Source organism: Hippopotamus amphibius, chromosome 1, assembly GCF_030028045.1.
Source record: "Hippopotamus amphibius kiboko isolate mHipAmp2 chromosome 1, mHipAmp2.hap2, whole genome shotgun sequence".
Classification (NCBI taxonomy): domain Eukaryota; kingdom Metazoa; phylum Chordata; class Mammalia; order Artiodactyla; family Hippopotamidae; genus Hippopotamus; species Hippopotamus amphibius.
The window spans coordinates 135,430,854-135,456,964 of record NC_080186.1 but is presented as its reverse complement, the minus strand read 5'-3'; the positions used below and the strand labels follow the sequence as shown (position 1 = coordinate 135,456,964).

Here is a 26,111-nt window from a genome sequence, read left to right as displayed (position 1 = left end):
ATGAAAATACATTAAGAGCACTTATTGAAAAAAACCCATCATGCCAGAAAATAGTTCATTACCACTATTTCAATTTGTGGCAAGAGCTTTCAGATGTCAACTTTAAAAAGTCTGTAGACTAGAGTATGAATTTTAAAAATTCTTTTATGGGCCAAAGAAGCAAAAAAGTTTAGAGACCACTGTTTGAAGCCCTGGGGCTCTGGGGAACAGTGAAGAAGACAGTTAAGGCCCCTGTCTTCTCAGAACTTACACCCCCAGATTAGCTGTGTAAAATTTTAATTCAGATGTTACCTGCTCAGAGAGACCTTCCCTGACCCAAGTCACTCTACCACATTATCTTCCTGGCAATTAAAAGTGAGATTGTTATTTAGGTATTTGTCTGGTATATCTATTCACTGTAAAATGTAACCTCCATGAAAGCGGGGACCTTGGACTTGTTTCCAGCTTGTAAAGCGGGGACCTTGGACTTGTTTCCAGCTTGTAAAGCGGGGACCTTGGACTTGTTTCCAGCTTGTGTTCCGGCACCTGGAATAGTGCTGGTATATTAACGTGCATAATAAACCCTGTTGAATAAATGGATAGATTTTGTTAGTTATGTACCCATTTCACGGAGGGGTTAAATGAAGCCCTTGAGAGACAAAGGGTTTAGGTAAATGCCTCTGTCCAAGTCAACTGAGCACAGATCAGCTCTGGTTCGATTCCCCTCAAATCCTTTGATCCTCGTCCCAACTTCAGAATCTAAAGGCTGCAGCGCAGCCCCCATCCTGGCAGAAAATTCCCTGAGGCTTCTCCCCGCAGTGTCTCCTCCCCGCAGTGTCTCCTCGATTCCACCAGGGGGCAGCAGAGGCGACGACAACACCCAGTCAGCCACGAGACAGCAAGGCGGGGCTGGGAAGGGCACAGGGGGAGGGGTTCCGCTTCCGGGCGGGGCTGGTCGCTTCCGCTTCCGGCGACCTGGCGGGTAAGGCGCTGCGGAGAGGATGGACGGCTTAGTTGCACATTGCTCCGCGCGGCTGCTGCAGCAGGTGGGCCCGCATGGAGCTGGTGGGGAGGTTTGGAAGGGAGGCACTAGGACCCGGCTCCCGTCCGGGCAGCGACGGGGCGACGGCAGCGGGGCGGGGACCGGCCTGCTCCCCCCGAGACAGGAGCAGCGGGGTCCCGAGACCCGGGCCTGCTCTGCCTCGGAGGCGGATGCCCTCCCGGGGACGCTCCCGGGGGTAGGAGAGCAGGACTCCGTGGGGCCCAGGCCCGGGTGATGGGGACGCCCAGCGAGGTGGAGGGTCCCCCTCTCCCTGACTCCCCCAAGCCACCGTGTCCGGGGGGCTGGAGCGAGGCGTGCTGAGTGCCGCCTCGACCGGTGCTCGTCCTGCCGCGAACACGCGCGCGCTCTCGCGGGAAGCGCGGGACCCGGCAGAGGGGAAGGTGGGGTCGGAGCGGGAGCCCTGGGTTCTCTCTGCAGCCCAGCCGCCGCGCTCTCCGTGATGCCGAGCCAGAGGAATCCTGACAAGCCCGCGCAGTGGTTCCTTAGCAAGCAGGAGTTTGCTCTCTTGCCTCCAGCATTCGTGGGGGAAGACCTGTCATAGGTTGTCAGAAAGTGAGAGTTCTGTTGCCCTCCAGGCCCGGGTGGGGAGGGGTGGGAGGGTGATGGGAAAGCGGTTTCAGTATTCTCATCTCCTCAGAGGAACTGCTTTATGCACTGTCACAGCACCACACGTTGGTCAGGTAAACTGGCAAGTTCTCTGCTGTCCTCCTCACGTGGTCTCTGGCACTGTGGGGATCTACGAGGGTGAGTCAGACATTATCCGCACTCTGGCTGTAGGAATACTTTGGCTGCAGAAATTCTATAGCCAGAGTGCGGGTAATTTTTGACTCACCCTCCTAAGTACCGTCTCAGTGGGTTGTGATGAGAATAATAGAGGTAGTTTCTGAAAAGTGTTTAGCTCAGTACCTGGAACATAATGTGTGCTCATTTACACCAATGTTTCTTGCCTGTAGGTATGTCCAGGTAAACAATCCGACATTTAAAGTGAGGGAATCTCCACTGTGGGTGTGCCTGTACTGTCACGCTGTTGAACAAAGAAGGAGAAAGTTGCGAGAGTTTTGGATTATTGCAGGAAATAATTCACCTTGGGGTCCATGTTAATTAATATCTAATATTAACCCTATTCTGTAGGTGAAGACAAGAATGAATTAGGATGAGAATGGGTCAAAATGTTTACTATGCAGAATATGACTTTTTAAATATCCACAAATGTTTTGGGGAATATTTCTTTTTTAGGTAATATAAATCTGTGTTTTTTTCTCCCAATCCTAACTAACTGGTTAGCAATGAATTATGCAAAGCTTAAATTCCTTTATCCTAAAGTTAAATGTAATAGAAAAAGTTTGAATGTTTGCTTAATATGATTATCTTTCTATCAGAATAAATCCAGTTTTATATATTAAAAAAATAAAGTGGGGGAATCTCTCCCTTAGTAATGCAGTTAGGTTGGAAGCTTTATTTTGTTTTGAACTGACATGTCTTTAGTTTTAGGTGTTAAGAGTAGAACATCTGGTGTAGGACCTAAGATACTGGAAACAGAGAGGAAAAAATGGGAAAATCCTTTTGTCTCGGAAAAGGCGAAAGGGGAGGCACTTGAGCCAAAAAAGAAACAAGCGATCCCAGGCTTATTCCATTGCGTGCTTAACACTCGCATTCCTCCCCTTAACATATATGCTTAATTTTTCCTTATCAAGGATAATATGCTAATGTCATCAAAAACCTCAAGGAAGAAAAATCACAGCTTATCACATGGAAAGTCCTTCATTCCCCTCACCTTTGCCACACCCAGGTGGAGAGGAGGGGAAATGAGGAAGTAAAGTTTATGGTACACATCATGGGAGCCAATCATGATGGACCGAACAAAGTCCCTTTTCTTTCCTAGGAAAAAGAGATAAAGTTTCTGACAGCTGAAATTGATCGGTTGAAAAACTGCAGCTGTTCAGAAGCTTCTTCAGATTTGGAGCAGTTGCGGGAAGAAAATTTTAAATTAAAGTATCGGCTGAATATCCTTCGAAAGGTAAGTACTCTGAGTTCTGGTTTTATGCTACAATTTAAATTATCGTGTCTCTTTTCAAATCCTCGTTATTGAAGATTCTGAAAGTAGGCCCTGAGGGGTTTGGGAAAAGGAGTTAGGAAACCCTGTCCTTTTCCCCTGCATTAGACAAGTTAGGGCTGAGTTGTTAGGTGCAAATAATGGAGAAATTGCTGTTGTCCTTCTGGGGCCCTTTGAAATGTTTCATCGTACTCAGTGTTTGGCCAGCTTAATTTTAAGTAATTGCTTTTATCAAATCAAAATATTTTTAAATACACCCACAATCCTTCTCTGCTTTAAGTTGGTTATTTTACAATTTTATTTTTGTATTTTACAAGGTCATATTTTTTTTTCCACTTAGTATTTCAGAACACTTTTTTCCATGAAGCTTGTGTTGTATTGGTTGTTTAATAACTTTATGATTTAACAGTGTTTATAAGTTTTGTCAAAAAATTGAGCTTGCTTCAGCTGGGGTTTTAATTTCTTAGAAAGCCTGCCTTTCCGGTCTGCTGATGACACATCCTAGAGGATGACCTCACTCCCATAATTGTTCTCCTGTAATTGTACTACTTTCAGCCAGGCTGCACTGGCCTTATACCTTTTTACCAAAGCTTACACCATTTATTCATCTTAGGCTCTGTCCGCCCCACTCCCATGAAGTCTTTTTTATGACCTACTGTGATCTCCTCTGCTTGAAATAGCTTTGAATCTTCTAAAATCACAAAATTCCTTTTCCATAGAATTGTTCCCCAAATATCTAACCTTTCTGATTGCCTCATTCATTCTGCACTTATTTATACTCACTTCCCTGTTATACTTATTTCAGTTCAAAAGTATTGTTAAGAGCCTAATATGTGCATTAACATAGAGGCTAGGAGGGAAAAAGATACAAAAGGAAGTACAGTGTATTCTAAGACACATTTTCATAATGGGAACTAGCTCTAACGAGTAGATAGGAGAATTCTGTCAGTGTAATGCGGAAGGCATATTGGTTCTTTCACAGATACTTTGCCCTGCTGAGTGACAGCGCTGAATACAAGGTACACACACACAAAAAAAAAGTAGTGTGAGATGCCCATTCTCCCTACACTCTTCCTCTGGCTCACTTTGGCCACATGCTCTGAGTTAGAAACACGTGTTGGATGGTTGTCTCAGAGGCATTTTTGCGCTTGTTTTCATTAACTCAGCAGCCTCAACTATTCCTTATACCCCCTCCCATTGAACTTTTTCCCCCCAAGATAAAGTCTTATATTTACTTAGTACTTATTAGAATTACCGGTACATTTTTCACCATTGACAATGTTAAGATTGCTGTGTGATGGTGCTCTTATTACAAAATCACAGTTTGAGTGATCTGCTTCTGTTGCTAATTTTCTCATAAGGGCTGTTGTTTTAGGTGGTTTTTTGGTGTTTTTTTTTTTTTACTTCTGTCTCTCTCTTTTTTTTTCCATAATGTGAGGTGTTTCAGAATGCTTATTGTGAGTTATAGCAGAGAAGCTTGTACCATATGTAATATTTCGTAACCTCATGGAACTTACCATTTTGGGGGAGAAGAGACTTGCATGTATGAGACAGGTTGGAGAAAAGTAATTATAATCAAATACTTAATTGCATGGTGCAGAAATGAAGTACAATGGATTCATATATGTGTTTACATATATACACACAAAAACATACACACATCCTTACATATATACTGGTACTGCCAACCTTTAAAATTAGAAAGATTGAGGTTTATCTACAATAGGTTTTGGGTCTTAGGATCATATCTAAATAACTTTAGTATATTTGTTATTGGAAATCTTTAGATTGTGAAAAGCATATCTTCCCCTTTTTTGAGTGTGTCATCACAGGGGAGTCAATTATTGACTAAAAAAACCTAAATCAATATTTTAATGAGTTTAAAGAATATAATTTCTTCCATATGGTAGAGAGAGAGGGTGATGAGGAAGCATAGAACGTGGATGCTCTATTCCAGCAGAACTGACCTTGAATCCTGACCTTGTCACTTGCCTTTGTTATCTTCGGCCAGTTACTTAATCTCTAGCCTGTGAGGAAATAGTGACGATAGTCACAAACTGAATTTTTGTTACATATCGAAGTAAGATAATGCACAGAAATAAATAAAGCACTTGACTCAGTTCTTGACACTCAAATTACTCAGTACTCAGTTCAGTGCCACTCGAATAATAGTTTTCATTATTGTTGCCATTCGTACTGCACATCCTTGACATTTTGACTGATGTAAAATTCTGATTAGTGTGTAGCAGTGTTTTCATTTGTATTCCATTGAGAGCATATGTGTTCAGTCACCAGTCATCTTGACCTGCTACATGGCAGGTGCAATATTAGGTTCAGGGATAGAGCCATATATAAGACACTTTCTTTGCAATCAGGAGTCTGGTGGTACAGACAGATAATTTGGAGAAGGTATGAAAAGTGCAGTAATACAGGTAATTAATTCTACACCATCTTAAATGAGTATACTCCACTTCAGAGAAAGTGAGAAATAGCAGGTAGGAGTAGTCCAACATGGGAACAGCAGTAAGATAAGACAACTGTTATTCTGATATATTAATATATTACCCATCAGCATTTTTTATCTCTTTGATTTCATGCCTTGAAGGGGTCAACATTTTAATGGAGAGAATATATTTCTTTATTGCTTTTGTCTATAGAGCTTTCAGTTCCAACATTTGATATGAAGTTGTTTAGGACTGATTTTAGGTTATTTTCCCAGTGCTGTAGGGAAGCTGAGAAAAATCCAGTCAGCCCCTTACTTCCTATGGCTAGTTTCTGTTCTGATAAAATAACCATAGAAAGAAAGTACTCAGGGCATTTTGATATGCATGTCTTAGATGCTGTGGGGTAGACTTGTGCTATTAATGTTTCTCAGCATATCCCCGATACGAGAGCATTGCACTATGAGCATATGTTACCTTTCAGTTCTTCTCAGGGCATTTGAAGCTTTCTCAAAATATTTGGGAAAATTTTGAATGATAATTTAGAATTTATTGACACTTCCATTCTTTTCTTACAGAGTCTTCAAGCAGAGAGGAACAAACCAACTAAAAATATGCTTAACATCAATAGTTGCCTACAAGAGGTCTTTGGCTGTGCCATTAAGGCTGCCTATCCAGATTTGGAAAATCCTCCACTGATAGTGACACCAAGTCAACAGCCCAAGTTTGGGGACTATCAGTGTAATAGTGCTATGGGCATCTCTCAGGTGATTATATTAGTATAAAGCATTCTTAGTGGTTTCATTCTCCTAAGCATTATAATTGTCATTACCATTTATATAAACAATAGCAAGCTGTCATATCCTCAGTGAAAACATTTTCCACAGTTGCGAAAAACTTGAGGAAAGGGCGTGTATGTTTTTAATTTTTAAAAAGCACTATTTAAATTATACATATATATTCTCAATATTTAAGAGTAGTAGTTGGTATTGTTTTATTTCACAGTTCCTTCCTTTTGTGTCCAGGACGGCTGTGTGTTATTGTTGAGGGATTAGAAGTTAACCGTTTAGAACCAGCATTTCCATCACATATTTGATGGAGATGTGTCTTTGCTGTGGGCTCGCGTATTTTATATTCAGTCAGAAGAGTTCCCCATTTTTAATAGCTACATTGTCCAATGTGTTAGTAGTTTATTGCCCCTGGTTTGGGACTTTCTGCTTTCTTTTCATTGCTGAATAGAAAGGCTTCATCTAAAGAGACCAGGTTTTTTTCTAGATAATTCTTACATGTCTACGTTGGGGTTAACTTTATAAGGGTGCTATTTATTACTCACGTCTGAATATTGCACACTTTCATGATTTGAAAATTAGAAGTGTAAATATCCTGCAAATGGGCATTATAACTAAAGACTTTAAAAGTCTTCATTAAAACGTTCTGGACAGTGTGGCAACTCATTTTGAAATGGAGATCCTGTGGCTTTGGCATTTCTTTGTCCTCCTGGCACTGTTGATGTTTGATGCTTTAATCAGTCCCTTTGCAAGGTCATTGGTCTCTTGCTTTTCTGCCTTTTGATGGGTCCTATGTCAGATGCATCTGATGCTATGTAGTGCATTTCCTAGTACTTTGCTGAAACCTGTTCTGTAATGAATCATTTGTGTTTTACAGATGCTCAAAACCAAGGAACAGAAAGTTAATCCAAGAGAAATTGCTGGAAACATTATCAAACACCTCCCAGACAATGAATATATTGAAAAAGTTGAAATTGCTGGTCCTGGTATGTCATGATGCTGTCTTTCTTAAGTAGTTGTATTGATTGCTGAGCCCTTTTGAAATAAGAAAACATTTTTTAGCCGTGCCACACAGCTTGTGGGATTTTGCTGATAGTTTCCTGACTAGGGATTGAACCCGGGTCCACAGCATTGAAAGCACTGAGTCCTTACCACTGGACCACCAGAGAATTCCCAAGAAAACCATTTTAAATACAAACATAGGGTTATAACTTGTATACTGAACAAGATGATGGAAGCACCTTAGATTGAGAGTTAGGAAACTGCCGTTTTAAACTAGACTGGTCTTGGGTGAGTTACTTTATCTCCCTGTGACTCAGTTTTTTGTTAGCAAAAAGGAGTAGATGATGGCAATATTCTCTGTGATAGGATCATCTCTTTTCTGTTAAGAGGTAAACCAGTCATTTGCTGAGAGTGAAAGGGCCCTGAATTAAGTAGGAAGCTTTCAGGAGAGTGGTGAAGGTTTGAAATAGATGCTGAAATGAAGCTTACAAGAACACACACGCCAAGGCCCCAAGTGGTGTTGGAAGCCTGAAAAATTTTGCCAGAGTCAGACTAAGACTCTGGAGTCAGCATAAGTGAAATTGAGAAAGGCTTTGGGGGTGAGCAGTCCTCAAGATTGGAGATATCTGAGTTTTTTTTCCTTCTCTTTTGTTCTTTAGGTTTTATTAATGTCCACTTAAGAAAAGGCTTTGTATCACAACAGTTGACAAACCTGTTAGTGAATGGGGTTAAACTACCTGCCATTGGAGAGAACAAAAAGGTATATGTACAATTTTCTATTGATATAATACATTAGAATTGTATTAGCTGTAACTAGGAATGGCTTTCACTTTTTATATTGAGATTTAATCATTAATATTTTGAGATTATTTATTTATTGGCTGTGTTGGGTCTTCGTTGCTGCTCGTGGGCTTTCTCTAGTTGTGGCGAGTGGGGGCTACTCTTCGTTGTGCTGCTCGGGCTTCTCATTGCAGTGGCTTCTGTTGTTGTAGAGCATAGGTTGTAGGCACTTGGGCTTCAGTAGTTGCAGCGTGTGGGCTCAGTAGTTGTGGCTCTCGCGCTCTAGAGCACAGGCTCAGTAGTTGTGGTGCACGGACTTAGTTGCCCCTCGGCATGTGAGATCTTCCCAGACCAGGGATTGGACCCATGTCCCCTGCATTGGCAGGTGGGTTCCTTTTTTTTTTTTTTTCTTTTTTTGCACTGTATACTTGTTTATTTTACTTGATAAAGGTAAGACTTAAGATTACAATAATAATAGAGGCTCATTGCAAAGACATTGATCAGAAATTTACAAACACCCGGACTCCCTGCTCCTCCCCTGCCCAGACAGGACTGCTGGGAACAGACACTCTTCTGTGTCCTGTGGCACCATACAAGGTTCCTTGGGTCAGTCCAGAAGGTCTGTGAGCATTGCATAGGCACCAGCCCCCTTGGTGGGCTCCATCTCTGGCCCTGGGTCACAGGGGAGGGGGCAGGAGGGCTGCAGACTGGCTGTAGCCTGTGACACCCTTGTCTTTCTCAGCTTCATGCTACCTCCTGCCTCAGCTCCTGTTGAGGAATAAAGGCCCAGCTGGGCTGCACTCACGGGGGAGGAATGGAAACACGTCGATTAAGTTTCATGGAAATCATTTTGAGAGCCCCACATCTGGCCAACGGTGTTTGGGTTCCTGTGGTCCCAGGCTGGGCTGCCCATTTGATTTTGAGTGGAGAGTGGCCAGCTTTCCTCCCTGGTAGGCGGATTCTTAACCACTGCGCCACCAGGGAAGTCCTCCCCTGGGTCTTGATTGCTGTGTGATTTTTCTTTTCATTCCATAAAGCATTTGAGGTAGCCAACTGATATTTATGAGTTATCTCTGAAATAGAGGATAGATAACGTGTTTAAACAAATTATTTTTCAGTTAATAATGAGCAGTTACATTAGAAAACCTAACACAGTTAAATTATCATTCAAGCTACTGTTTAAGTGTATTATTAAAAGTTATTAATGAATGTTAGCAGAATAAAATGTTTATAACCCTTAAAAAAATCTTTATCCTAGGTTGTAGTTGACTTTTCCTCTCCCAACATAGCTAAAGAGATGCACGTAGGCCATCTCAGGTCCACGATCATAGGAGAGAGCATGTGCCGCCTCTTTGAGTTCGCAGGCTACAGCGTGCTGCGGTATGTACCTTTGCCTTCTTTGGAGATTTCTGCAGATGAGAGGAAACGTCACTGGAGAAAGAATCTCTCACTAAATCAGTGATTCATAAGTGTGGTTCTGCTTCGTAGTCACCCATAAGGCTTTTAAATTATGTCCTTGGCCCGTCCTCTGGACTAATAGCTTTTAAGACTTGGGGTAGGAGGTGGAACCAAGCAAAAGCTCCCCCGTTTGTTCCACAAGTATTTCTTTTTCTTTTTTTTTTTTTTGAAATTTAGATCTATTTATTATTTTACATTCACTTTTAATGGCTCTAATTTGAGATCTTTAAAATTCACAAGTAATTTTTTTTTTAAAAAAGCATACTTAATCTTTCTTCAACTTCATCATTGCTAAGAAACTTGTTTCATCCTCTTTCCTACATTGAACTTACTCCTTCACAAGTATTTCTTGAGTGCCTCCTGTATACTGGGGTCTATATTCTAGTGGGAGAGGTAAGCAGGAAACACATTGTGCTGGGCCTTGTAGGCCATGGTAGGAAATTGGGATTTTATTAAGTGCAGAGGGGAGTTATCGGAAAGTCTTAGTTAGTAGGCTATATAATCTAATTAGCTATTCCTCCGGTTTCAGTGAAGCTAGGCCAATAAAGGAGAACTATAGTGATGAATTAGAAGGCTGTTTTAATAATCCAGTTAAGAGATGATCTGGTGGTTTGAGATTAGATGGAAGCAGTGAGGAATGAGAAGTGGTTGGATTGACATATTTTGAAAGAATTTTGTCCATCAACATTTGGGAACCACTAATTACACTAAGATAATGACTTGAAAAGTTAAATTTTCATAAAATTGTGGTAATGACCAACATTGGCCCAGCTGCCATTGTCCCAGTTAACTACACAAGAAACAGATCACAGTCCATTGATGGGAACTTCATTCAGCAAATCCTGGAGGCCTGCTATTTGCAGCCTCCATTTCTGTGTATGCACTGCTAAACGTAACAGACCTTGTCTTTGCCTCTCAGACCAGTTGAGGAAACACCTCCGTAAAAAGATGTTACTAAACGTGATGTACCAGCACTTAATGTTAGTGATTCCCAGTGGAATATAATTCCTCTAATTTAGCCATGTTTATCATTTTTAAGTGATTTATGTTCTGTGTTTGGTATTAGATTAAACCATGTAGGAGATTGGGGAACCCAGTTTGGCATGCTCATTGCTCACCTGCAAGACAAATTTCCAGATTACCTAACAGTTTCACCTCCCATTGGGGATCTTCAGGCTTTTTATAAGGTTTGATTTCATTTATTATTCTATTATTTGTGTGTTTCTCATTAATCACAATTATTTGTTTTCCTTAGAGAGTTTAAAACGGTACTTGAAGCTACTGTGGTATAAAAGTTGCTAAACTCTGTTTTATGCTCTGTTCCTCTGTTTGCTTTTTTAATTGATGTATGTTAAAAATTTAATTCTGCCACATTACCCATTCTTAAGTGAATTTAGGAGTTTGTTAGTCAAAATACATTTTAATATTTAAAATTTTTTGATGCTGTTATCTTGATCTTATATTTTTTGAAAGCATTATTAAGTATGTATAAACAGTTTTTTTAAAGACAAATTTACCATAAACTATAATTTTAAATCAATCAGTGTGACTTCTTAACTTATCCATATACAAACATTTATTATATCATTTGTGGTTATAATATCATTTTTGTATTGTGCCTATTAAACATTTTATCCAACTCTCATGTTACTTTATGACCGCACATTATTTTGGATTTGTGTACCAAAGTTTATATTACTTCCTATTGTTGGATTTTTTTTCCCCCCATTTTGGAGGAGCTCAGTAAGTAACTTCATACATGTAGGTCTTTTTCCTTTTTAAAACTTTTCTTATGACAGACAGTGTCCCAAGAATAGAATTACTGAAGTAAAAAGTAAACATTTGTGGGTTTTTTGGTTGGTTGTTATGGGGTTTTTTGGAGTTTTTTGTCGTTTGGTATGTATTTTCTAATGAAAAAATTGAAAATAAACTGTTTACTGATATCATCAGATGGGTGAAATAACTTATCATCTACTGGGATTCTGTGCACTGAATATAATGAGGCACATCTTTTTTTTTTTTTTTAAGCTCTTTATTGGAATATAATTGCTTTACACTCTTGTACCAGCTTTTGAGGTACACCAAAGTGAATCAGCTGTATTTATACATGTATCCCCATATCCCATCCCTCCCGCAGGCGCGACTCCCTCCCACCCTCCCTGTCCTGGCCCTTCAAGGCATCACCCATCATCGAGTTGATCTCCCTTTGTTATACAGCAACTTCCCACTAGCTATCTGTTTTACAGTTGGTAGTGTATATATGTCAGTGCTATTCGAGGCACATCTATTAATGTGATAAAATGTTTATAATATGTTGGTAAATTTTAAAACCAAGGTAAAAGAAAAGCCATATATTTCCAGTTTTTAAAAAACACATAGATCTGTAATTATAAAGAAATGTCTAGAATTTCCATCAAAATGTTATTGCTGGTTAGTTTGGGGTGGGATTAACAATTTTTTTTAATAAGCATGTGTTGCTTTCAAAATAGATATAAAACAATGGAAGCAATTTTATTTTTAATTACCAAAAAAATTACTCATCCAGAATGAAAAATAGAGCCAGGAAAATTCAGCCTCATCTGTTAGCTGTTCATTATTACTCTCCTGGAACACAAGCATTGGTGCAAATTGGAAAAGTAGGGGTAGCACTGTGGTGAGAATTTTATATTTTTAAGAAAATTTATTTCAGAGGAAATAATAGGGTTTTATTGGCACATTCATTTGTAACAATATTCTTTGACTGTTAAGATAGAGCACTTGTTCTGGTGTTCTAAATTTTTACTTCCTCACTCTGGTTTTTTTGTGGGGTTTGTCTAGGTCTTTTTTTGAGAAATGTACAAATTTTTAATCTAGAAATACAGGGCTGACTGTTTACAAACCTTACCTTACCTTTTTTTTTTAAACACAGGAATCCAAGAAGAGATTTGATACCGAGGAGGAGTTTAAGAAGCGAGCATATCAGTGTGTTGTTTTGCTTCAGAGTAAAGATCCAGACATCATAAAAGCTTGGAAGCTTATCTGTGATGTCTCCCGCCAAGGTGAGTTTCTGGGCTTTGTTCATTCATCCATCAGATACTATTGCATATAGTTTCTTGATTATTCAAAATTGACTGTGAATGACATGTTAAATTTTCAAGGACTAGCAAATAGATTATTTTTCTTCAGTATTTTCTGAAATCAAAACTACAAAGAAAGTTTGTAAAGACAGGCATGTGCAAAATTTAACTTTTTTAGAAGTCAGAAAAAATTAGGAAAGAAAGAAAAGAAAAAGATGCTATTCACAGTGGCATCCAAAGCTATTAAAATACTTAGGAATATGTCTGTCCATGTTTAGGACTAAAATGAAGGGAAATACACAACAGGATGGAGTAGAACGTTTGGATAGAGCATCATGCAGAGTCCCCTAGTTCTCCACATTCACTTGTGGTTTTAAGACAATTCCAAGTGTTCAGTCTTGACAACATAATTTGAAAGGTTACTTTGAGAAATAAATGAACAAGGGCTTCCTAGGTGGCGCAGTGGTTAAGAATCCGCCTGCCAATGCAGTGGTCACGGGTTTGATCCCAGCTCCAGGAAGATCCCACATGCCGCGGAGCAACTAAGGCTGTGTGCCAAAAATAAATAAATAAATAAAAGACTTTTAAAAAAAAAAAAAAGAAAGAAAGAAATGAACAAGAATAGCCAGTAGATCTTTGGAAAAGGCTGATGACTGTTTTGCCATGCTAGGCAGTAAAATGTGTTGTACTGCTGTAGGTTATCTTGTGTCACTAATGCGTGGCTAGACAAACAGATAAATGGTACAAATTAGATAAAACTATATAAGAAAATTTGGTAAACAGTTGATCTCCAAATAGGAAAGGCTTTTCTTTTTTCCTTCTCACTTACATTCTCTAAGAGTAAATTAAAAAAAAAAATTACACGAGGTATTTGTTCCTTTTAGGAAAAAAATAAATGTAGACAGGAAAAAAGGAAATACATTATCTGTATTCCTACCCACTGTTCATAATTTCAATGTGTATCTTGCTATATTCTTTCCACATTTTCAAAATGGCAGTGTGTATATAATGCTCTGTATCATACATTTTAATGTAATTAACTTCCTTCCAAATGTTTCAGTTAAATAATAAATTTCTTTTAAGGTAAGATGCATGTTTCCTATTTGTTCAAATTATATGTTTTCTTTGTTTGGTGACTTTTTCCCTAGAGTTTAATAAAATCTATGAGGCATTGGACATCTCTTTAATAGAGAGGGGAGAATCCTTCTATCAAGATAGGATGAATGATATTGTAAAGGAATTTGAAGATAGAGGTAAGTTTTTTTTTTAACATTTTTATGCAAATTTTCATACATAGGCAAAAGCGGAAGGAATGTTATAGTGACCCACAACTCCATGTAGTTGTCACCCAACTTAATTATGAATACAGGCTGACCTTATTGTGTCTATACCGTCCTATATACACTGCTTATATCATATAATTTCATCTATAACTGCTTTGGTTTGTCTCTGAAACAACAGGCCCTTCATCCCACCCCAAAACCACGATACCAGTATCACTCCATGACTATCATTTCTTAATATTAAATAGCAAGTCAGGAGTTCAAATTTCCCAAGTTGATTCATAGTCTTTTTTAATCATGAGTATTTTTTTTCAGAGTTTGCACATTGCATTTGTTTACTATAAATTCTGAAAGTCATAGGTATCTCTTAGTTACCCCCACCCTTTTTTCTCATTGTTGAAGAAACTAGGCCGTTTGTCTTACAGAGATGCCTGTATGGTGTTATGTGATGATTCCTCTATCTGTATTTTCTGGAGGCTTGATTAAATTCTGGTTTGTGTTTTCTTCCCTTTTTTGTTTTGTCTTGTTTATTTGCAAGAATGCCAGTTATTGGTTGGCTCTCTTTTTATGATGTTAAGATGAATTAGTGGGTTCAGGTGTTGTTAGCTTGATCTATCCTTTAATTTCTCCATTAGACTTTCCCTTAGTGGTTTTAGCAGCTGTTGATGGTCATGACTTTGTTCCATTTCATTAGAGGTTGGAAAATGGTAGCATTCTGTCATTCCTTTGTTTGTTACCTAGAATTCTCCTGTGCAGAATTTTATCATGTAATCATTTTCGTTATCCTAAGGTACAGTTCATAGAAGACACAGTATAAATGCTTGGTCCTTTATTTTTCTTTCTTTAGCAATTTTCAGAATAATAAATTAGTTTCTTAGTATCTTCCACATGTGACAACTGGAAGATTTTTTATTTATTTTTAGCATTATTGTAAATTAGGTTTAATATATTTTATGTTTTTTGACCATTTGCCTTAGATCTGGATTCAGCCAATCTAATACTCCAAGGAAACTTGGTTCCTTGAATGAGAAGTGGTAATTATTAATCACAGCCTGGAGCCTGGGGACCATACTTTTAAGATAATGAATTTTTTTTTTATTTTTTTATTGAGATATGGTTGATTTATGATGTGTTAATTTCTGCAGCAGAGTGATTCAGTTTTATATATATGTGTATGTATGTGTGTATATATCTATTCTTTTTCATGTTTTTTTCCATTATGGTTTATCACAGGATATTGAATATAGTTCCCTGTGCTGTACAGTAGGACCCTGTGTTACCCATCCTATATGTAATAGTTTGCGTCTGCTAACCCCAAACTCCCACCCATCCACCACCACCCCCCCGCCCCCACCTTGGCAACCACAAGCCTCTTCTCTGTGAGTCAGTTTCTATTTCATAAATAGGTTCATTTGTGTTATATTTTAGATTCCACATATAAGTGATATCATACGGTATTTGTCATCCTTTTCCTGACTTACTTCACTTAGTATGATAATCTCTAAGTCCATCCATGTTGTTGTAAATGGCATTATTTCATTCTGTTTTATGGCTGAGTAGTATTCCATTGTATATATGTACCATGTCTTCTTTACCTGTTCATCTGTCGATGGACATTTAGGTCTTGGCTATTATGAATAGTGCTGCTGTGAAGATAGGGGTACGTGCATCTTTTTGAATTATATGTCCAGATATATGCTCAGGAGTGAGATTGCTGGATCATATGGCAGCTCTAGTTTTAGTTTATTGGGGAACCTCCATACTGTTTTCCATAGTGGCTGCACCAATTTGTGTTCCCACCAACAGTGTAAGAAGGTTCCCTTTTCTTCATACCCTCTCCAGCATGTTATTTGTAGATTTAAGATAATGAAATTTTAATAATGAGAAAAGAAGTACAGAGAAGTTAGTAACTTCCCAAGATTACATAGCTAATAAGTGATAAGTCCGAGATTCAAACCGGGGCAGTCAGTTCAGAATTTGTTTTTAACTAGCATTTTATATTACCTTCACCTTACCAAACATCAGTTTCCTAAAGTGTTAAAAACAAAACAAAGGGCCTTCCCTAGTGACATGGTGGTTAAGAATCTGCCTGCCAATGCAGGGGTCATGGGTTCGATCCCTGGGCGGGGAAGATGCCACATGTCGCAAAGCAACTAAGCCCATGCGCCACAACTACTGAGCCACATGCTGCAACTACTGAAGTCCACACACCTAGAGTCCGTGCTCCACAACAAGAGAAGCCACCACAATGAGAAGCCCACCCATGCACTGCAATGAAGAGTAGCCCCCACTCATCGCAATTAGAGAAAGACTGTGCACAGCAACCAAGACCCAACGCAGCCATAAATAAAATAAGTTTTTTTAAAAAAGCAGTAATAATAGTATTTACTGCATGGAGTTATTGTGAAGGTTGAATTAAAGAATTAAAGACAGCATAGTATTTATTAGCACATAGTAGCACACACTCAAAGCTGTTTTACCATCATTACTCTCCTGACCCTTCTCGCATCCAAGAATTTTACCTTTTTTCATGAGTATGTGAACATGATTCTGTTTTCCCTTTTCACTAATCATTCCAAATGCTAAATCCTGCCATGTTTGTTTCCTGAACTCTGTTACAGTTTTAACTTTTTTATTTATTTGTTTGTTTATTTATTTAATTGGCTGTGTTGGGTCTTGGTTGCTGCACACGGGCTTTCTCTAGTTGCAGTGAGTGGGGGCTACTCTTCATTGTGGTGTGCAGGCTGCTCATTGCAGTGGCCTCTCTTGTTGCAGAGCACAGACTCTAGACACATGGGCTTCAGTAGTTGCAGCACGTGGGCTCAATAGTTGTGGCTCACGGGCTTAGCTGTTCTGCAGCATGTGTTATCTTCCCGGGGCAGGGATTGAACCTGTGTTCCTTGCATTGGCAGGTGGATTCTTAACCACTGTGCCACCTAGGAAGTCCCCAGTTTTAACTTTAAAACTGTAAATGAATGAATACATTTTAAGAGGTAATGATAGAAATTGCATCTTTCTCCCAAAGGAAGGCTATGACTCCAGCTTGAAAACAAAGCACAGATTTCCATATTCTATGTCTGCTGAGCAGGTGGGCTCCAGTGAGATGCTTTATGAAGAGTTAGGGAGCCAAGTGTAGTGTTAGTCCAAAAAACTGCCAGGATATTTCACCTGTACCCTGAACACACCCTGGGTGCCCAGACAGCTTTGACAGTAGCCATTTCTCAAGGCTCATACTAGGTCACGTTGAGGGAAAAAACCCTGTGATTTTTTGAGCTCTCTATTAAATAACCTATAATGGCTAAGCATTTATATTCCTTTAAGATTCTTTAAACATTATTAATAAAGTTTTTTTTTTCTTTTAGGATTTGTGCAAGTGGATGATGGCAGAAAGATTGTGTTTGTTCCAGGATGTTCTGTACCATTAACCATAGTAAAATCAGATGGAGGTTATACCTATGATACATCTGACCTGGCTGCTATTAAACAAAGACTATTTGAGGAAAAAGCAGATATGATCATCTATGTGGTGGACAGTGGACAAGTAAGTGAGTTTGTAGATCTGTATATGTTTACATTTGCCGATTGGAGGTGAGACAGTATGGTGAAGTATTTGGCACTGTAAGACTCTATAAATTTTCCTCAAAGACAAAAATTCAGAAAAGTAATATAAGAGAAAGAACACGGTTTGGATTTGGCCAAACTTGTACACTTCTCAGCTTTCCCGCTTGTCTCTGTAAACTTTATTCCTTTTCTCATATATAAGGAATAAAGAAGAGCCTTTATAACTTTACTTGCCTTACAAGATTTGTTATTTGAATTTTACAAATCTTTATTCCTAAGCAGAAGAGCTTTGTCATTTTCTAAAATATTTTCTTTATTATTATTATTACTATTATTATTATTATTATTATATATACTTTGGCTGCATTGGTTCTTCATTGCTGCACGTGGGCTTTCTGTAGTTGTGGTGAGCAGGGGCTACTCTTCAATGCGGAGCATGGGCTCTAGACACTCGGGCTTCAGTAGTTGCAGAGCACAGGCTCAGTAGTTGTGGTGCACGGACATAGTTGCTCCACGGCATGTGGAATTTTCCCAGACCAGGGATCAAACCCATGTCCCCTGCATTGGCAGGCAGATTCTTAACCACAGCGCCACCAGGGAAGTCCCTAAGTTATTTTTTTAATTAGAAAGTTTAGTAAGTAACTTTCTCTATTTCTTTGTAGTCTTTACATTTCCAGACAGTATTTGGTGCTGCTCAAATGATTGGTTGGTATGACCCTGAAGTAACTCGAGTGTCTCATGCTGGATTTGGTGTGGTGCTGGGGGAAGACAAGTAAGTCTGGAAAATCTGAAGGTGGTAATGACATAGCTGACCCACAGCTTTCTTTGAAAGAGGCTATATTTCATTTGATATCATTGTCTACATATGCTGTAGTGGTGTACACACTGTGAGCTGTTTTGTACCTGTGTCTTATCACTGCCAGCGAACATAGCCTTTTAGGAAGGATTTAGAGAAATTTTAACATCTTACATTTAATGTTGTTTTGGGATCGCTTAGCTATTTAATTACCATATCATTTTATATTTGATGACACAGTTTAAATACTGCCATTACATAAAAGTGGGTGATATTTCTAAAAACTTCATGTTTTTAAGATGTTTAAGAAGCCAATGTACAAAAGCCCTAATTAAGCATATAAAAGGCAGGCTAGGGGTGTCAGGGTATTTATTTTAGATACAAGATTATATGGAGACCAGATACCTTAGATCAGACATTTAATTGCAACATATGACTCTTCTGTATAGCTGCACTTTTTTTGTAATTAGAAGACACCAGGTCTTTATTACAGTGTTCATGGTTCTAAGTGCTGAAAAACTAACCTATGAGTTGAGTATTGCTTTATAGCATCTTAGTTTCCTACCTATTTTTTTTTCTTTGACTAACATTTAGATAATTATTCCTACAGTTGGGAGAAAATTAGCACAGTTACTTTTTATGTCTGATATTTATCACCAGTCTTTATATATTGGCATTTGTGTATCATGTAATGGCCAAGGGATTTTTTTCTTCTTTTTTTGGTTGTATTGTATTTCTGCATTCAGTATCATGTAATTATGGTGTCCTACACCATGAAAAAGAAAACTAATATCAGTGATAGGTAGCCAGTGGCAGTCTACCATGTTTTAAACATTGACATTAAAATGCTCAGATTCTGCCGTCTATTTTTTAGTGAATTTTTCTGTTGTAAGGCTTTTTACAGTAAATAATGTATCATTTTATTTGGTCATCTTCATGTTTGTTGAGCACCTGCTGTGCATGGCATTGGCTGGGTGCTGCATGGGTGCACCCATAGCTGGCTGCTCCATGATGAGAACATAAAACGTGGCCTCCTCCTGAAGAAGCCTTTCATCTGGAGCAGAGCAGTTCCCTGTGGAGCCTGTTAAAATACACATGCCAGGCCCTAACAGGAGAGTTACTGACTCATTAGGTCTACAGTGGGTATTAGGCATCTGTCTTTGAAAGTTCATTTGGTATTCAGATATGCATCCCTCATTATTTTTTTTTATAAATTTATTTTATTTATTGTTGGCTGTGTTGGAAGTCTTCATTGCTGTGTACAGGCTTTCTCTAGTTGTGGAGAGCTGGGGCTACTCTTTGTCATAGTACACGGGCTTCTTATTGCGGTCGCTTCTCTTGTTGCAGAGCACAGGCTCTAGGTGCATGGGCTTCAGTAGTTGTGGCATGTGGGCTCAGTAGTTGTGGTGCACAGGCTCAGTAATCGTGGCACACGGGACTTAGTCGCTCCTCGGCATGTGGGATCTTCCCAGCCCAGAGCTGAAACCCATGCCGCCTGCATTGGCAGGCAGATTCTTAACGACTGCGTCATGAGGGAAGCCTCGAATCCCTCTTATTAGAACCACTGGTCAGAGGAGTGAGTAGACCAACACACAAAGAAACAAAAACTCAAGGCAGGTGCAGGTAGGGAGTAATGGAAAAGACCAGTTATTGCAAAGTGGAGACATTAAGGGAGTCTTTCTTAGCATTTTGGCTAGGCTTTATGGTGGATATCATTTCATCACATAGAAGGTCTGCAAATTGTTGGACGTTCAAGGAGGGGAGAGGGTGACAAAAGGAAAGCCATGAAAGTATTTAATGTATTTTTGGAATAATAGAGGAGTTTTAATTCTGTAATAAAGGGCAAGATGATCCTTTTTAAGACAACTCTGAACATATAACTTTAACAGGAAGCATCACAATTACTTTGGCAGACTTTGTGTTAGAAAAGCATGCTTTATTTGTACCATTGTTCGGATTGAAGGATATTTTTTAACTTAAAAAAGAAAGAAAGAAAAAGACATTATATACTTGGTATCTTGCAAACTTCTATTTAATAGGTAAAATCCAGTTTTCTTGAAATGCTTTGTAATAGTGCAGTTGTCCAAGGCAGTGCTTATCAGTACTTTTGCCCTATTCACAGAGATTCTGATTTCAGTGGGTATGAATGGGGCCCTGGCATCCAATATTAAAGTTCTCAGGCTGATTCTGATATGCTTCTAGGATTGGTTACCACTGAACAAGTGGAATTACTATCTAGAGAAATGCAAGAAAGATTCCAGTTAAGAATTACTTATTTCCCAAGCAATTCTAGAAGCAAAAGTATAACTAATAATTTTCTAAGAAGATAGAACAATTGAGCCAAACTTTTTGTTCAGGAAAATGAACAAGTTAACAGATGTCTTCTTTCTTTCCCTTTTACAGAATGTATTAAAGGTGAATATGTAGAGAATGCTATTAGGAGCCTGAAGCATAGAGTGCTTGGAGATGAGGGTTATAAAAAGACACTTGAAAATATCTACTTTCTTTTGGCATCCTCTCTGGTTGTGAATTGAATAAGGCAGTGTCAAACCTTAACTTTCAAAGATTTTTAAGTTGGAAGGTCTGCTTCAAAATCTATTTAATTAGGACATTTAAATTTTATTAGGAAGAAGTTTAAAACACGATCAGGTGAAACAGTGCGCCTCATGGACCTTCTGGAAGAAGGACTAAAACGCTCCATGGACAAATTGAAAGAAAAAGAAAGAGACAAGGTAATCCAAAGACTTATTTGTATATTGTGTAGCATGCATTGTGTTGTTTCATTTTTGTTTTTATTGAGAGAACTGGGAAGGATTATAAGGAGTCAGTCCACTTCTGACAGGCTTATATTACAAAGATTTTATTGCACAGTTTGTTTCATAAATTGAGTATTTATGGTGAAAATATAGTTCTTGGCTATTACAAAAGGCCATTGCCTTTTGCTCCTTTGTTAATGTGGCATAGAATCTCTGCTTCTCGTTGGCAGTGTACCTGTCACTGCTTTGAACCAGTGATGGGAGAATATTGAAGACTGAGGTGGTCTGAGTGAACAGCCTACGTTACCGTGTACATCTGCTGAGCTGCTTTCTCTGGGAGCATTTGTAGAGTGATCATAGCAGTAAACATCTACCACCCGAGGCTTCTGATGAGCCCTCAGAGTAGGCAACATGATGGGCTCTCATAGTAGCCCTAGAAAGGACTGTGGTTGGATTTGTGTGGAATTTGTAGGAACTGCATCGAAGTGAAAAAAACAACAAAAAAATTTTTAAGATGGGAATAACAGAGGTCAAGGATTGAGATTCAAAGAGTCTTAGGTCTTTTACTCTCTGGCAAGTCAAGTGGTATTTTGGAATAAACATAACTACTATAAACAGAAGACTAAAATTACAGAAAGAGACACAGAATAGGATGAAAGGTAGACATGAAAGCGCCAAACAAAAAAAAGGATCTTTGAAGGCACACTCTCAGCTTTGGTTTGGGTAGACCACTGGTAATGCAGAGAGCATGAAGGTAGGCTGGAAGGCTGCATTCTTCCCATCTGTTCCCTTTCCACTGTTAGCAAAGTGAAATATAAAATTCTTTTTTTCTCTATTTCCAGTAGGTGGTTATCAAGTATACCCAGTTGGTATCTCCAGAATGGTTTTGCCTTTTAGTCCTGGCCCAGGCACAAGTGGTACAATCAGATTAAAAGTAGAACATTTAGTCACCTAATCAATTTGTTTAGTCTGCATGCTAACAAAAACTGCTTTGACTCATTTGGCCATTTCAGCTAGTATTTTTTAATTAGCATACAGTAAAATATAAAGCTTGATGAATTTTTATACACACATGGTAACACCAACCAATCAAGTTATATTTCCATCACACCAGAAAGCTTCCTATCACCATCGATCACTTTTGTTTATTTGAGAACTTAATGAAATCATAAAGTGTGTTCTGCTTTTCAGGTGTATCACTTCTTTTTATTGCCAGATAATAGCATTATGTTTCTTCTGTTGATGGACATGAGGGTTGTTTCTGTTTGTTGACTATTATGAATAAGAAGCTAATTTCAGCATTGCTGTTCAGTGGGTACATGAACAGCATGGCTACATGCACTTTTCTCTTGGATGTATATCTAGGAATGGCATTGGTGGGTTGTAGGGTGGGCTTATGCTTAACTGTATTAAAAATTGTGCCAAGGAGAGAGTTGTAACCGTTGTATACTCCCACCACTAACATGATTATTCCAGTTGCTCCATATCTTCCACCATGACTGATTTTGTGAGTCTTTTATTTTAGCTTTCCTGGTAAATGTGTATTAGTATCTCACTGTGGTTAAAATCTGCATTTCTCTGATGAGTAATTATGTTGACTACTGCTTATTGGCCATCTGGGTATCTTTTGTGAAGGGTCTATTTGGGTCTTTTGTACAGTGTTTGTTTTAGAGCGTCTGTTCATTTTTATCTATCCACATATTTACCCTTTCCTGTGAGCTTTATTCCTCCTGCAGTCTTTCTGTTGCCTAGGTGTGGTTTGGAGAGGGAGGTAGGGTGTTTCCTTCTTTCCTCTGTACTTATCTTGCTTGGGAGTTGCTGAGCTTCCTGCGGGTTGGTTTCGTCATCAGTTTAGGAAAGTTCTCAGCCGTATCTCTTGAAATATTGCATCTTTGCCCCATTCTCTTCTGGAATTCTAAGTACAAATATTATGTTAGAACTTTTGACTGTGTCCTAAAGTGTCTTTCACTCCCCCCCTGCTGCCCGCCACTTTTCTTCTCTCCGTGCTTTATTTTGAATATTTTCTACTTCAGATATTTTGCTGTTCTATATTCCAAATGTCTGTTGAAATTTTGCATTTTCATTGTTTTGTGCTTCTAATTTTTTGAATACCTTAATCATAGTTTTCTTTTAGCTTTTCATTTTGAAATAATTTTGAACATATAAAAATTTGTAAAATAGTACAAAGAATTCCCATATTAGCTTTCCCAAATAGTAATATAGCTTATCAAAATCGGGAAATTAACATTGCTATAATACAATTTACTAAACTGCAGACCTTTTTCAAGTTTTGCCATTTGTCTCACAGATGTCCTTTTTTCTAGTCCAAGATCACATGTTGCATTTAGTTTTTATGTCTCCTTAACCTTTTTTAACCTGGGCAGTTCCTTGCTCTTTCTTTGACTTTCATGATCTTGACTACTGGTCAGGTTTTTTGTGGAATGTCCTTCAGCTGGATTTATCTGGTATATCCTCGTGATTAAATTCAAGTTATGAGTCCTTCTCACTTCATTATTTCAAGAGGCACATGATGTTAAGTCTCATGATTGTTAATATTAATTTTGATCACTTTGTTAAGGTGATACTATCAGTTTTCTCCACTGTAAAGTTACTCTTTTTCCCCTTTGTAATTAATATGTATTCTTTAAACAATTCCAGACTTTAAAGTTGCTGTTGCGTTGTTTTTGTTATTTCTATTGTTTTATTTCCCCCTCCCCCACCTCACCTCCTTGGTTTTTAGTCATTTCATCTGACATTGTGGATGAAAAATTATGACGGTCTAGATAATGTCATCTTCCTAGTTAAGTTTTCTGGTAACAGATAGCATACCAGCTGGTTGTCTTAATGGTGTCCTTGTGTTGATGCTCTCTGGTGACTGTTGTTTCATTTAATTTATTCAGCTTTTAAGTAGCTGATTTTTGTGGAAGGGTTAGTCTACTTCAAGCTACTGCATCATGTCCAGAACAGAAATCCTTACTTACTTGTGACCTAATAGTGCTTCAGAGTATATGACCAGATTTAGCAAAACAATATTAGTTCTCCAATTCTTGACACGCTATTTTAATTCCAGTTAATTACATGACCCTAATTTTTGTTTTTATTTTACTATACTTGTTTCCTATAAACTACCTTAGAATCTTTTATGGAGTGAAGCGGATATAAAATAATTGGTGCTTTCAGTTTCACATCTGCTGAATACATTGGGAAAAAAGTATTCAAGTTGACACCTCATAATTTAAAAATCAAGTTTCTCATGAGAACATTCTTTGTTATGCAGAGCTGATGAACTGTATTTTCATTATTCTCTTCTTTGTTGATTGGTCCATGTTTTCCTACCTCAATATCGATATTTATTTAAGTTTGCTGATTAAAGAGAACCATCAGATGCCACTTACCCCCATCTTTTTTTTCTATGAGACAGGAGGACAAAGCAGGAATCAGTAACTTATGAAGTATTTTTTTGTTTTTCCAAAAGGTCTTAACCACAGAGGAACTGAAGGCTGCTCAGACATCTGTTGCTTATGGCTGTATCAGATATGCTGATCTTTCCCATAACCGGTTGAATGACTATATCTTCTCCTTTGACAAAATGCTGGATGACAGAGGAAATACGGCAGCTTACTTGTTGTATGCCTTCACTAGAATCAGGTAATTGTGGGTACAACATTGTTTTATTTTGAGTCAAATGATGATCATTTCTCGTTGACATCAGCCGCTTCTTACTACATGTTTTCAACGGAGAAGAATGTATAACAGAGGGGAATGATGGCTATTACCTGATTTTTCAGGTCGATTGCACGTCTGGCCAGTATTGATGAAGAGATGCTCCAGAAAGCCGCTCGAGAGACCAAGATCATTTTGGACCATGAGAAGGAATGGAAATTAGGCCGGTGCATTTTGCGGTTCCCTGAAGTTCTGCAAAAGATTTTAGATGACTTATTTCTCCACACTCTCTGTGATTATATCTATGAGCTGGCAACTACTTTCACAGAATTCTATGATAGCTGCTATTGTGTGGAGAAAGATCGACAGACTGGTGAGTGGCTCATCCAATAGTCGTACTGGGGATTGGGCACCAACAAGGCATTGACTTGAGTTGGATGTGAGTGGTTTTCAGTTTGTTTTATTTATGGAAACTCCCTCCCCCACCTTTTCCCCAATGACACATTAATCCATATTATATACAACAGACAAAATTGAGCTAGCTCTGATAAAGGCATAAATGGAATTCTTCCCATTCCCAAACTGACTAGTTTCCCCACGCTCAGGCACAGGGGATGGAACCATAAGTCTCCAAAGAAAAACAGTTGGAAGGCCACTAGGAATAGGACATTTCCAACAAAAGCACTGTGACTGAGGGTCCCAGAATGAGGCTTTGGGATCTTGATAATGAAAACTACCCTTGGGGGGGAAATGAACCTTTTGTAGCCTTTATACTCTGTTCTGTTACATAATTAATGAAATAGACTGAAATAATGTGTTATAGAGCAAGTAGGCATATCTGAGGGTCATGCCCGAGAACTAAAACGTCATTAGGAAAAAAATCTCACCATTATGGTATTAAAGTTCAAAATTAATTCAGACCATGAAGCCTAGGAAAGAACTCTAAAAAGAAAGATAAAATTACAATCTAATCAATGCAGGCCTTGTATCTCTTTTATTATTAGCAGTTAAAAACAGATTTCTTGAACAGAACACTTTTATTTCTTAGATTGTCTCTCCTTGTAGTTTAAGGTAAAGATGATTCTAGTTAAAGCCCCAAAACGTCTATGGGTTGGGCTATTCAATTCTCAGTAAGATCCAGGAGTAACATAGATTCTTTAATAGTGATTTGTAAAGAGAAAAATTAATTCGTCTTTTTCTGTCTCCTCAGGAGAAGTATTGAAGGTGAACATGTGGCGTATGCTGCTGTGCGAAGCAGTAGCTGCTGTCATGGCCAAGGGGTTTGATATCCTGGGAATAAAGCCTGTCCAAAGAATGTAATCCTCCTTAGGTTTGAACACTGTGTGTTTTTACCAAAGTGACCATTAGCGTTGTTTGCTTTTTTACAATCATGTGTATACAAAAACAAGTAAAAGAAATTTGTCAACCATCT

General features: G+C 38.5%; 1 protein-coding gene across 2 annotated transcripts; it reads left to right on the top strand.

Annotated features, from left to right (window-relative positions):
* Window positions 1–911: 911 nt before the first annotated feature.
* On the top strand, window positions 912–26,111 carry RARS1 (arginyl-tRNA synthetase 1). Of its 2 annotated transcripts, XM_057729469.1 has the most exons (16): window positions 968–1,025; window positions 1,460–1,594; window positions 2,925–3,059; window positions 6,115–6,303; window positions 7,202–7,310; window positions 7,986–8,086; window positions 9,365–9,486; window positions 10,631–10,751; window positions 12,473–12,602; window positions 13,769–13,873; window positions 17,266–17,444; window positions 18,127–18,236; window positions 20,887–20,992; window positions 24,492–24,664; window positions 24,805–25,052; window positions 25,890–26,111. In XM_057729469.1, the coding sequence occupies exons 4-16, from the start codon at window positions 6,151–6,153 to the stop codon at window positions 25,997–25,999; spliced, it is 1,767 nt and encodes a 588-aa protein (XP_057585452.1). In that variant the 5' UTR covers window positions 968–1,025; window positions 1,460–1,594; window positions 2,925–3,059; window positions 6,115–6,150; the 3' UTR covers window positions 26,000–26,111. The 2 variants fall into 2 exon arrangements, with proteins under 2 accessions (XP_057585444.1, XP_057585452.1); XM_057729461.1 differs by lacking the exon at window positions 1,460–1,594 and having other exon boundaries at window positions 912–1,025.

Excerpts from the sequence above, each read along its gene's own strand:
- RARS1 (XM_057729461.1), top strand. The coding sequence starts at position 981 with ATGGACGGCTTAGTTGCACATTGCTCCGCGCGGCTGCTGCAGCAG. Across the intron at positions 9,487-10,630 it reads GCAGGCTACAGCGTGCTGCG|ATTAAACCATGTAGGAGATT; the intron begins GTATGTACCTTT and ends GTTTGGTATTAG. Across the intron at positions 25,053-25,889 it reads GGAGAAAGATCGACAGACTG|GAGAAGTATTGAAGGTGAAC; the intron begins GTGAGTGGCTCA and ends CTGTCTCCTCAG.